The sequence below is a fragment of the Siphateles boraxobius genome, unplaced genomic scaffold (genome assembly GCF_051911475.1).
Source record: "Siphateles boraxobius isolate OS27281-9 unplaced genomic scaffold, OSU_SipBor_1 22, whole genome shotgun sequence".
In the NCBI taxonomy this organism is placed as follows: domain Eukaryota; kingdom Metazoa; phylum Chordata; class Actinopteri; order Cypriniformes; family Leuciscidae; genus Siphateles; species Siphateles boraxobius.
Genome location: NW_027508833.1, coordinates 41,312,637 through 41,325,702, shown reverse-complemented (window position 1 = coordinate 41,325,702; position 13,066 = coordinate 41,312,637). Strand labels below are relative to the sequence as shown.

General features: G+C 42.5%; 1 protein-coding gene across 1 annotated transcript in view; it reads right to left on the bottom strand.

Moving 5' to 3' along the window:
• nek9 (NIMA related kinase 9) overlaps nt 1–13,066 on the bottom strand; it is a 61,787-nt gene that overhangs the window by 12,332 nt on the left and 36,389 nt on the right. The window contains exons 17-19 of the mRNA XM_077240176.1: nt 10,479–10,646; nt 9,074–9,133; nt 4,366–4,544 (exon numbers count right to left, since the gene is read on the bottom strand). Coding sequence (XP_077096291.1) covers nt 4,366–4,544; nt 9,074–9,133; nt 10,479–10,646 — 407 coding nt within the window. The remainder of the gene's footprint in view (nt 1–4,365; nt 4,545–9,073; nt 9,134–10,478; nt 10,647–13,066) is intronic.

The following is a 13,066-nucleotide window of genomic DNA, read 5'->3' as shown; positions in this document are numbered from 1 at the left end:
TTACCGGCTCGTAATCTGCACGTTTATAATATTACCGGCTCTTAATCTGCACGTTTATAATATTACCGGCTCTTAATCTGCACGTTTATAATATTACCGCCCCTTAATCTGCACGTTTATAATATTACCGGCTCTTGATCTGCACGTTTATAATATTACCGGCCCTTAATCTGCACGTTTATAATATTACCGGCTCTTGATCTGCACGTTTATAATATTACCGGCTCTTAATCTGCACGTTTATAATATTACCGGCCCTTAATCTGCACGTTTATAATATTACCGCCCCTTAATCTGCACGTTTATAATATTACCGGCTCTTGATCTGCACGTTTATAATATTACCGGCCCTTAATCTGCACGTTTATAATATTACCGCCCCTTAATCTGCACGTTTATAATATTACCGGCTCTTGATCTGCACGTTTATAATATTACCGGCCCTTAATCTGCACGTTTATAATATTACCGGCTCTTGATCTGCACGTTTATAATATTACCGGCTCTTAATCTGCACGTTTATAATATTACCGGCCCTTAATCTGCACGTTTATAATATTACCGGCTCTTAATCTGCACGTTTATAATATTACCGGCCCTTAATCTGCACGTTTATAATATTACCGGCCCTTAATCTGCACGTTTATAATATTACCGGCCTTTAATCTGCACGTTTATAATATTACCGCCCCTTAATCTGCACGTTTATAATATTACCGGCCCTTAATCTGCACGTTTATAATATTACCGGCTCTTAATCTGCACGTTTATAATATTACCGGCCCTTAATCTGCACGTTTATAATATTACCGGCTCTTAATCTGCACGTTTATAATATTACCGGCTCTTAATCTGCACGTTTATAATATTACCGGCTCGTAATCTGCACGTTTATAATATTACCGGCTCGTAATCTGCACGTTTATAATATTACCGGCTCTTAATCTGCACGTTTATAATATTACCGGCTCTTAATATGCACGTTTATAATATTACCGGCCCTTAATCTGCACGTTTATTATATTACCGGCTCTTAATCTGCACGTTTATAATATTACCGGCCCTTAATCTGCACGTTTATAATATTACCGGCTCTTAATCTGCACGTTTATAATATTACCGGCTCGTAATCTGCACGTTTATAATATTACCGGCTCTTAATCTGCACGTTTATAATATTACCGGCTCTTAATCTGCACGTTTATAATATTACCGGCTCTTAATCTGCACTTTATAATATTACCGGCTCTTAATCTGCACGTTTATAATATTACCGGCTCTTAATCTGCACGTTTATAATATTACCGGCCCTTAATCTGCACGTTTATAATATTACCGGCCCTTAATCTGCACGTTTATAATATTACCGGCCCTTAATCTGCACGTTTATAATATTACCGGCCCTTAATCTGCACGTTTATAATATTACCGGCTCTTAATCTGCACGTTTATAATATTACCGGCTCTTAATCTGCACTTTATAATATTACCGGCTCTTAATCTGCACGTTTATAATATTACCGGCTCTTAATCTGCACGTTTATAATATTACCGGCCCTTAATCTGCACGTTTATAATATTACCGGCTCTTAATCTGCACGTTTATAATATTACCGGCTCTTAATCTGCACGTTTATAATATTACCGGCCCTTAATCTGCACTTTATAATATTACCGGCTCTTAATCTGCACGTTTATAATATTACCGGCTCTTAATCTGCACGTTTATAATATTACCGGCTCTTAATCTGCACGTTTATAATATTACCGGCCCTTAATCTGCACTTTATAATATTACCGGCTCTTAATCTGCACGTTTATAATATTACCGGCCCTTAATCTGCACGTTTATAATATTACCGGCTCTTAATCTGCACGTTTATAATATTACCGGCTCTTAATCTGCACGTTTATAATATTACCGGCCCTTAATCTGCACGTTTATAATATTACCGGCTCTTAATCTGCACGTTTATAATATTACCGGCCCTTAATCTGCACGTTTATAATATTACCGGCTCTTAATCTGCACGTTTATAATATTACCGGCTCTTAATCTGCACGTTTATAATATTACCGGCCCTTAATCTGCACGTTTATAATATTACCGGCTCTTAATCTGCACGTTTATAATATTACCGGCTCTTAATCTGCACTTTATAATATTACCGGCTCTTAATCTGCACGTTTACACACACCAGCCGACATTCGGTTTCTCGAGCGACAACAGTGAGCAGTTCTAACGCAACGGCAGAAGATCCAGCAAATTTCCATTTTTTTTGGATCAGAAGACAAAACAAAGTGTTGTGCTTTTAGTCAAATAAAGAAAAACAAACATGATGCGCGTTCTGCCTTCTCTCTGTCAGTGAAGTCCATTCTGAAACGCGTCCGAAAATTAACTGTAATTCCGCGAATACTTGTCATACAGGCACGAGTGTTTTTCCATAATGAAGCTTGAACTCTCTTCTTTTAAATGAATTAATTTATATAAAAAAACAAATATTCTCAGTTTATGTAATCTGTATGAAAAGAGAGAGATGTCAGTCTTTTTCTTTCCGGCTCATTATACCTGATTACGCGTTAATGTGCCACGCCCACGGAGAGCACGCGGTAATCAAACGCAAATGATCTAAGGCAAGCCATTCAAACATGCCAACGCCCACCAGCTGGATTATAAAACACATCGTGTTCAGTAACTATCTTACTAGAGCTGTGTACACAGCGTATCCTTTCACTGTTAGGAATAATAATATCTAATAACCCTGGAAAATGTAGCAGAAGTGCTGGTAGTTTCATTTCGAGGAGCAACGGATCCAGCTGATGTAGTAAGTCATTTATTCTTAAGTGCTTTGAATGTGTATTGAATAGTGTCTGTAAACCGCAAAAAGACTGTTTAAATATGAATTGCGTGTCTGTGTGTAGGCTAAATGATGAATGAACGGCACAGGCGCGCGCACTGTTGTTTACTACAGTTATACAGCGCGTGTCTGTGCCGTTCATTCACTCTCGCACCTACATTAGTAAACGTTATGTTTACATGAACACATCCAAACTATATTGCTATAGCCTACTAAGATGAGTAAAAATATACTGAAATATGTTGAAATAAAATGTCTGTATAAGCAACAAACTGCAAATTAACATGTATATGCTAATATATCATACACAATATGTTACAAATATTGTAACAAAGACTAAATATGAATGTTTAGACAAGATTTTGTGATTAGCTTTGGATAGATTATAAAGTTTTGACTGTAAAAAAAGACTACTGTCACATTAAATAGGTAAGCTTTTGTTCACCAATTTCTGCTCATTTTAAATATACTATATGATGTTTTGTCAAAAATAAAGTAGGTATATTGAATTATCAACTAAGATGTTATTATAGTGTTTGTTCCAATATTCAAACTAATGAATCCTTACCTTTTTTTAATACTGGGAATAAAATGTATACTTTCTACAAAGAAATAGACTTGAAATATTGTTAAAATTGTAATTGATGTTGTAATTGTAACCTATTTGTAATGGTTACAATTTCTAATTGTAAAATATGTATATATAGATAATTTCTTTTGTCCTTGCATTCTTTGGGACCCTGTGACACTCCCGTGTGAGGCTAATTAATATGCAGCTCATTATGTATGTGGCTCATTATCCGGCCTTTGTCTTCTCAGGTGTGAACACGCCTCCACGCATATTGCCTTTCCAAACAAAAGGTGTCTTATAAAATTTAAATCAATGTATTGTTTTGTGTAAATGATTAGGCAGGATGATTTTCAGATCATTTTGAAGCAAAAATTCTAGGCAACAACACTCATTAGTCAAAAGTCTTGTGGACACATATTTAGTATGTGTTTTGTGGCCTTATTTCAGACACTTTAAGTTTTAGTTTCTTCAATAACCACGCATAAGCAATATTCTCTCAAAAATACAAACATGTACAAACATGTTGCTCACATATTACGGTAGCCCCGTTTGTGCTATATAGAGTGAATTTAGACCTTTGCCATTAACATGTTTATAAATAACTGAAAAAAGCACAAATGTCAGAGCATGTCAGAACACCTCCAGGACCCCAAAAACCCCTTAGACCTCAGAGGGTTAAAGGTGACATATTATGCCCCTTTTCACAAGACACATTAGATGTATATTACATCTTGTGAAAAGGGGCATAATGTGTCACCTTTAAGATGTGCTATTTGCACTGAATAAGACAAAAATACAGAGCAAGATTTTTTTTTGCAGTGCATGCAATATGTAATGCGATGACTTTCTGAATTAAAGACGTTCTGCTGTAATCTCAGTGTGTTTGAAGGCGTATTGTGCACGTGTGGATGCAGAAACGCAGTGTGGGTCCTTCACCTTGCGCAGCCACGAGGGGCAGGAGCTCTGGCCGGTCCTGCTGTCGATGGAGAAGATGGGCGTCTGCAGACCCCGCTCCCCCAGATCCGCCTCCGCCGTGCCTCCCAGCATGCCCTCGCGCAGCTCCGAGTCTGTGGCCGAGCCCGTCTCCAGATCCACCGAGGAGGTCGAGCACTGGCCTGCAGACGCACACGCAACCGTTACACACACTACACACACACTACACACACGCAACCGTTACACACACTACACACACGCAATCGTTACACACGCTACACACACGCAACCGTTACACACACTACACACACGCAATCGTTACACACGCTACACACACGCAATCGTTACACACGCTACACACACCCTACACACACGCAACCGTTACACACGCTACACACACGCAACCGTTACACGCGCTACACACACGCAACCGTTACACACACTACACACACGCAATCGTTACACACGCTACACACACGCAACCGTTACACACACTACACACACGCAATCGTTACACACGCTACACACACGCAATCGTTACACACGCTACACACGCAACCGTTACACACACTACACACACGCAATCGTTACACACACTACACACACGCAACCGTTACACACACTACACACACGCAATCGTTACACACGCTACACACACGCAATCGTTACACACGCTACACACGCAACCGTTACACACGCTACACACACGCAACCGTTACACACACTACACACACGCAATCGTTACACACGCTACACACGCAACCGTTACACACACGCAACCGTTACACACGCTACACACACGCAATCGTTACACACGCTACACACACGCAATCGTTACACACGCTACACACGCAACCGTTACACACGCTACACACGCAACCGTTACACACGCTACACACACGCAACCGTTACACACACTACACACACGCAATCGTTACACACGCTACACACGCAACCGTTACACACACGCAACCGTTACACACACTACACACACGCAATCGTTACACACGCTACACACACGCAATCGTTACACACGCTACACACGCAACCGTTACACACGCTACACACACGCAACCGTTACACACGCTACACACACGCAATCGTTACACACGCTACACACGCAACCGTTACACACACGCAACCGTTACACACGCTACACACACGCAACCGTTACACACACTACACACACGCAATCGTTACACACGCTACACACACGCAATCGTTACACACGCTACACACGCAACCGTTACACACACTACACACACGCAATCGTTACACACACTACACACACGCAACCGTTACACACACTACACACACGCAATCGTTACACACGCTACACACACGCAATCGTTACACACGCTACACACGCAACCGTTACACACGCTACACACACGCAACCGTTACACACACTACACACACGCAATCGTTACTCAGCTACACACGCAACCGTTACACACACGCAACCGTTACACACGCTACACACACGCAATCGTTACACACGTTACACACACGCAATCGTTACACAAGCTACACACGCAACCGTTACACACGCTACACACGCAACCGTTACACACGCTACACACACGCAACCGTTACACACACTACACACACGCAATCGTTACACACGCTACACACGCAACCGTTACACACACGCAACCGTTACACACACTACACACACGCAATCGTTACACACGCTACACACGCAATCGTTACACACGCTACACACGCAACCGTTACACACGCTACACACACGCAACCGTTACACACGCTACACACACGCAATCGTTACACACGCTACACACGCAACCGTTACACACACGCAACCGTTACACACGCTACACACACGCAACCGTTACACACACTACACACACGCAATCGTTACACACGCTACACACACGCAATCGTTACACACGCTACACACGCAACCGTTACACACACTACACACACGCAATCGTTACACACGCTACACACACGCTACACACACGTAACCGTTACACATGCTACACACGCAATCGTTACACACGCTACACACACGCAATCGTTACACACGCAACCGTTACACACGCTACACACGCAACCGTTACACACGCTACACACACAACCGTTACACACGCTACACACACGCAACCGTTACACACACTACACACACGCAATCGTTACACACGCTACACACGCAACCGTTACACACACGCAACCGTTACACACACTACACACACGCAATCGTTACACACGCTACACACACGCAATCGTTACACACGCTACACACGCAACCGTTACACACGCTACACACACGCAACCGTTACACACGCTACACACACGCAATCGTTACACACGCTACACACGCAACCGTTACACACACGCAACCGTTACACACGCTACACACACGCAACCGTTACACACACTACACACACGCAATCGTTACACACGCTACACACACGCAATCGTTACACACGCTACACACGCAACCGTTACACACACTACACACACGCAATCGTTACACATGCTACACACACGCTACACACACGTAACCGTTACACATGCTACACACGCAATCGTTGCACATGCTACACACACGCAATCGTTACACACGCTACACACGCAACCGTTACACACACTACACACACGCAACCGTTACACACACTACACACACTCAATCGTTACACACGCTACACACACGCAATCGTTACACACGCTACACACGCAACCGTTACACACGCTACACACACGCAACCGTTACACACACTACACACACGCAATCGTTACACACGCTACACACGCAACCGTTACACACACGCAACCGTTACACACGCTACACACACGCAATCGTTACACACGCTACACACACGCAATCGTTACACACGCTACACACGCAACCGTTACACACGCTACACACGCAACCGTTACACACGCTACACACACGCAACCGTTACACACACTACACACACGCAATCGTTACACACGCTACACACGCTACACACGCAACCGTTACACACACGCAACCGTTACACACACTACACACACGCAATCGTTACACACGCTACACACACGCAATCGTTACACACGCTACACACGCAACCGTTACACACGCTACACACACGCAACCGTTACACACGCTACACACACGCAATCGTTACACACGCTACACACGCAACCGTTACACACACGCAACCGTTACACACGCTACACACACGCAACCGTTACACACACTACACACACGCAATCGTTACACACGCTACACACACGCAATCGTTACACACGCTACACACACGCAACCGTTACACACACTACACACACGCAATCGTTACACACGCTACACACACGCTACACACACGTAACCGTTACACATGCTACACACACGCAATCGTTACACACGCTACACACACGCAACCGTTACACACACGCAACCGTTACACATGCTACACACACGCAATCGTTACACACGCTACACACACGCAACCGTTACACACACGCAACCGTTACACATGCTACACACACGCTACACACACGCAACTGCTACACACACCCTACACACACGCTACACACACGCAACCGTTACACACACGCTACACACACGCAACCGTTACACACGCTACACACACGCTACACACACGCAACCGCTACACACACGCTACACACACGCAACCGTTACACACACGCTACACACACGCAACCGTTACACACACTACACACACGCAACCGTTACACACGCTACACACACGCAATCGTTACACACGCTACACACACGCAATCGTTACACACGCTACACACATGCAATCGTTACACATGCTACACACACGCAATCGTTACACACGCTACACACGCAACCTTTACACACACGCAACCGTTACACACGCTACACACACGCTACACACACGCAACCGCTACACACACCCTACACACACGCTACACACATGCAACCGTTACACACACGCAACCGTTACACACGCTACACACACGCTACACACACCCTACACACACGCAACCGTTACACACACGCTACACACACGCAACCGCTACACACGCTACACACACGCTACACACACGCAACCGCTACACACACCCTACACACACGCTACACACACGCAACTGTTACACACGCTAGACACACGCTACACACACACTACCGCTACACACACCCTACACACACGCAACCGTTACACACACGCTACACACACGCAACCGTTACACACGCTACACACTAGCAACTGTTACACACGCTAGACACACACTACCGCTACACACACCCTACACACACGCAACACACACGCAACCGTTACACACACGCTACACACACGCAACCTTTACACACACGCTACACACACGCAACTGTTACACACACAGTAAACACGCACTACACGCCACACACACACACACACTACAGACACTACACTTTTATTTCGACTAGCTGCCAAGGGCAACATTTCTCATTTACATTTAGTTTACGCACTCAAATAACAAACTAAACCTGAAATAAAAATGTATATAAACTATATATATATATATATATATATATATATATAAAAAACCAAAAAATTACAAACAAAATTAATACAACTTTAAAATGAAAACAGAAAAAAATAAAATAGACAAAATTCAGATTATTAATAAAAAACAGTTATTGATTAATAAATAACAGTATCAAAATGAAACTAAAATAACACTAGTTCTTACACATAAATAATGAATAACAACAGGAAATACTTGATCTTACCGCTTCCGATGGACAGTCCGCTGCTGTTTGAGCGGATGGTTTTGGAGTTCAGGACTTTTTCTGTCAATAAACATGAACAAGAATTTTAACTACAAACATTCACATTTACATTTAGTCATTTAGCAGATGCTTTTATCCAAAGCGACTTACATTTGAGGATTAAACCAAGCGATTCATCATGGAGAGGCAAAAACAACGTAAGAAGATCTCAGAATACAAAGTTCAAACATTGCTCAGAGTAGCATAAACCAGGCAAGCGAAGATTTCAAGAAAAAGTTATTTTTTTGTTTTTTCCCTATGTTAAGTGCTCATGGAAGAGATGAGTTTTCAGATGTCTTTTGAATGCTGTCAGGGATTCTGCATTCCGGACGAGGGTGGGGAGATCATTCACTTAAAGAGGAGGATCACAGCTACACAGAAGAGCCTTTAATACACGTTCCCTTCCGCCAGAAACAGCAATACCCACAATGCATTTCTTGCCACCAGGGTTTGAAATTAATTTTTTCACTCACCGGCCTATTTGGCTACTAAGTTTTTAAGTTACCGGCCATTCAGAACTTCTACTAGCCAAAAAATCTATTAAAAATAAATTAAATGAAATAAACCAGATGAACTACGCCACAGCAAATCAGGGTTTCATACATTCATTTCTTAAACTAAATCCTGTCATCCAGCATCTCCTCTTCCTCTTTCCTCCTCATCACCAAACATGTGTTTTAGGAGGACAGATCAATACAGTACAGAGAACATCAGGAAAATTAAATAATGTTTTTTCCGTTAACCAAATGGTTTTTAATCCTCTTTATTGCTTCAATGTTAATGAACAAGCGTGCTGTTATTTGTTGTGTAGTGACGTGTGTGTTCAAGAACGCCAGATATGAGCAGATTCTGCACAATTCACTGTATTTAATATATCATGATGACTCACGAGTATTTGGGATAAATCTGCACAGATTAGATTTACAGCAAAGTGAGTAAGTATAATAAGTAACATGACAAACTGGCTACACTGCAAAAAATGCACTTTTCTTACTTAGTATTTTTGTCTTGTTTCCTGTCCAAATTTTAAATCTAGATGAGTAAAATGCCATAAGATATGTCTCGTTTTCTGGGGAAATAAATACAAATTAAGTGAGTTTTTGCTTAAAACGAGTGGAATTATCTGCCAATGGGGAAAGAAAATTGGCAGAAAATTTAGCTTGTCTTAAGCCGAAACTCACTTTATATATGGACCGTAAACAAGTCAAAAATACTAAGTAAGAAAAGCATTTTTGCAGTGTAGTGATTTGGCAGTGTTACCCGCCACAGTTGATTTTTACACGCATTTGTTGGGTTGGTGGGTGTTAGTTTTGTTGGGTTGCGTGAAGCCTCATCCGGTGGACTTGAGCATTGTGTGAATACGCACCCATGATGAGGATGGTGTGCCAGCCCCTGCAGGACAGATCCGGCACGTGGTGTAAGGAGCCGAAGATGGGCCGAGGCAGAGCCGGACACACCTCCGAGCCGAAGCCTTTATCAGGAGGCATCCCGAGACGGCCGTTCCCAGCGTTCCCCCACGCGAAGATCTGGTTATCTGAGACACACACACACACACACACACACACACACACACACACACACACACACACACACACACACACACACACACACACAGTGTTGGGTAGGGCTGGGCAAAATACACAGATTTTTTGATTACCGCTTTTTAAAATGTGGTCAATTCAAAATCGATTCTCAAAGGCCACAAATCGATATTTTTCCATATTTATCTATTTATTTATCACCCAAAAGCCAATATTAGTTTTCCTGCACTGTTCATAGGCGTGCAGCCTCCATGTTACAGCGAATGCTGAGAGATTTTATGTGCGCTTTATCTTAAACATAAAATAACGTGATCCTGTTTGATGAAGGCATGCGACTGCTCTGACTCGTCCAATTTTCAGCGTATAGGTTTCATCTTGCATCAAAATCCTGTTTATTCATTTGCATATGCATTTGCAATGGTTATTGTAGTGCAGAGGCGTGTGTGTAAACATGATGGTTATTGTAGTGCAGAGGCGTGTGTGTAAACATGATGGTTATTGTAGTGCAGAGGTGTGTGTGTGTAAACATGATGGTTATTGTAGTGCAGAGGCGTGTGTGTGTAAACATGATGGTTATTGTAGTGTAGAGGCGTGTGTGTGTAAACATGATGGTTATTGTAGTGCAGAGGTGTGTGTGTGTAAACATGATGGTTATTGTAGTGCAGAGGTGTGTGTGTGTAAACATGATGGTTATTGTAGTGCAGAGGTGTGTGTGTAAACATGATGGTTATTGTAGTGCAGAGGCGTGTGTGTGTAAACATGATGGTTATTGTAGTGTAGAGGCGTGTGTGTGTAAACATGATGGTTATTGTAGTGCAGAGGTGTGTGTGTGTAAACATGATGGTTATTGTAGTGCAGAGGTGTGTGTGTGTAAACATGATGGTTATTGTAGTGCAGAGGTGTGTGTGTAAACATGATGGTTATTGTAGTGCAGAGGTGTGTGTGTAAACATGATGGTTATTGTAGTGCAGAGGTGTGTGTGTAAACATGATGGTTATTGTAGTGCAGAGGTGTGTGTGTGTAAACATGATGGTTATTGTAGTGCAGAGGCGTGTGTGTGTAAACATGATGGTTATTGTAGTGCAGAGGCGTGTGTGTAAACATGATGGTTATTGTAGTGCAGAGGTGTGTGTGTAAACATGATGGTTATTGTAGTGCAGAGGTGTGTGTGTGTAAACATGATGGTTATTGTAGTGCAGAGGTGTGTGTGTGTAAACATGATGGTTATTGTAGTGCAGAGGTGTGTGTGTAAACATGATGGTTATTGTAGTGCAGAGGTGTGTGTGTAAACATGATGGTTATTGTAGTGCAGAGGCGTGTGTGTAAACATGATGGTTATTGTAGTGCAGAGGTGTGTGTGTGTAAACATGATGGTTATTGTAGTGCAGAGGTGTGTGTGTAAACATGATGGTTATTGTAGTGCAGAGGTGTGTGTGTAAACATGATGGTTATTGTAGTGCAGAGGTGTGTGTGTAAACATGATGGTTATTGTAGTGCAGAGGTGTGTGTGTAAACATGATGGTTATTGTAGTGCAGAGGCGTGTGTGTAAACATGATGGTTATTGTAGTGCAGAGGTGTGTGTGTGTAAACTTGATGGTTATTGTAGTGCAGAGGCGTGTGTGTGTAAACTTGATGGTTATTGTAGTGCAGAGGTGTGTGTGTAAACATGATGGTTATTGTAGTGCAGAGGCGTGTGTGTAAACTTGATGGTTATTGTAGTGCAGAGGTGTGTGTGTAAACATGATGGTTATTGTAGTGCAGAGGTGTGTGTGTAAACATGATGGTTATTGTAGTGCAGAGGCGTGTGTGTAAACATGATGGTTATTGTAGTGCAGAGGTGTGTGTGTAAACATGATGGTTATTGTAGTGCAGAGGTGTGTGTGTAAACATGATGGTTATTGTAGTGCAGAGGTGTGTGTGTAAACATGATGGTTATTGTAGTGCAGAGGCGTGTGTGTAAACATGATGGTTATTGTAGTGCAGAGGCGTGTGTGTGTAAACTTGATGGTTATTGCAGAGGCGTGTGTGTAAACATGATGGTTATTGTAGTGCAGAGGTGTGTGTGTGTAAACTTGATGGTTATTGTAGTGCAGAGGCGTGTGTGTGTAAACTTGATGGTTATTGTAGTGCAGAGGCGTGTGTGTGTAAACATGATGGTTATTGTAGTGCAGAGGTGTGTGTGTGTAAACATGATGGTTATTGTAGTGCAGAGGCGTGTGTGTAAACATGATGGTTATTGTAGTGCAGAGGCGTGTGTGTAAACATGATGGTTATTGTAGTGCAGAGGTGTGTGTGTAAACATGATGGTTATTGTAGTGCAGAGGCGTGTGTGTAAACATGATGGTTATTGTAGTGCAGAGGTGTGTGTGTGTAAACATGATGGTTATTGTAGTGCAGAGGTGTGTGTGTGTA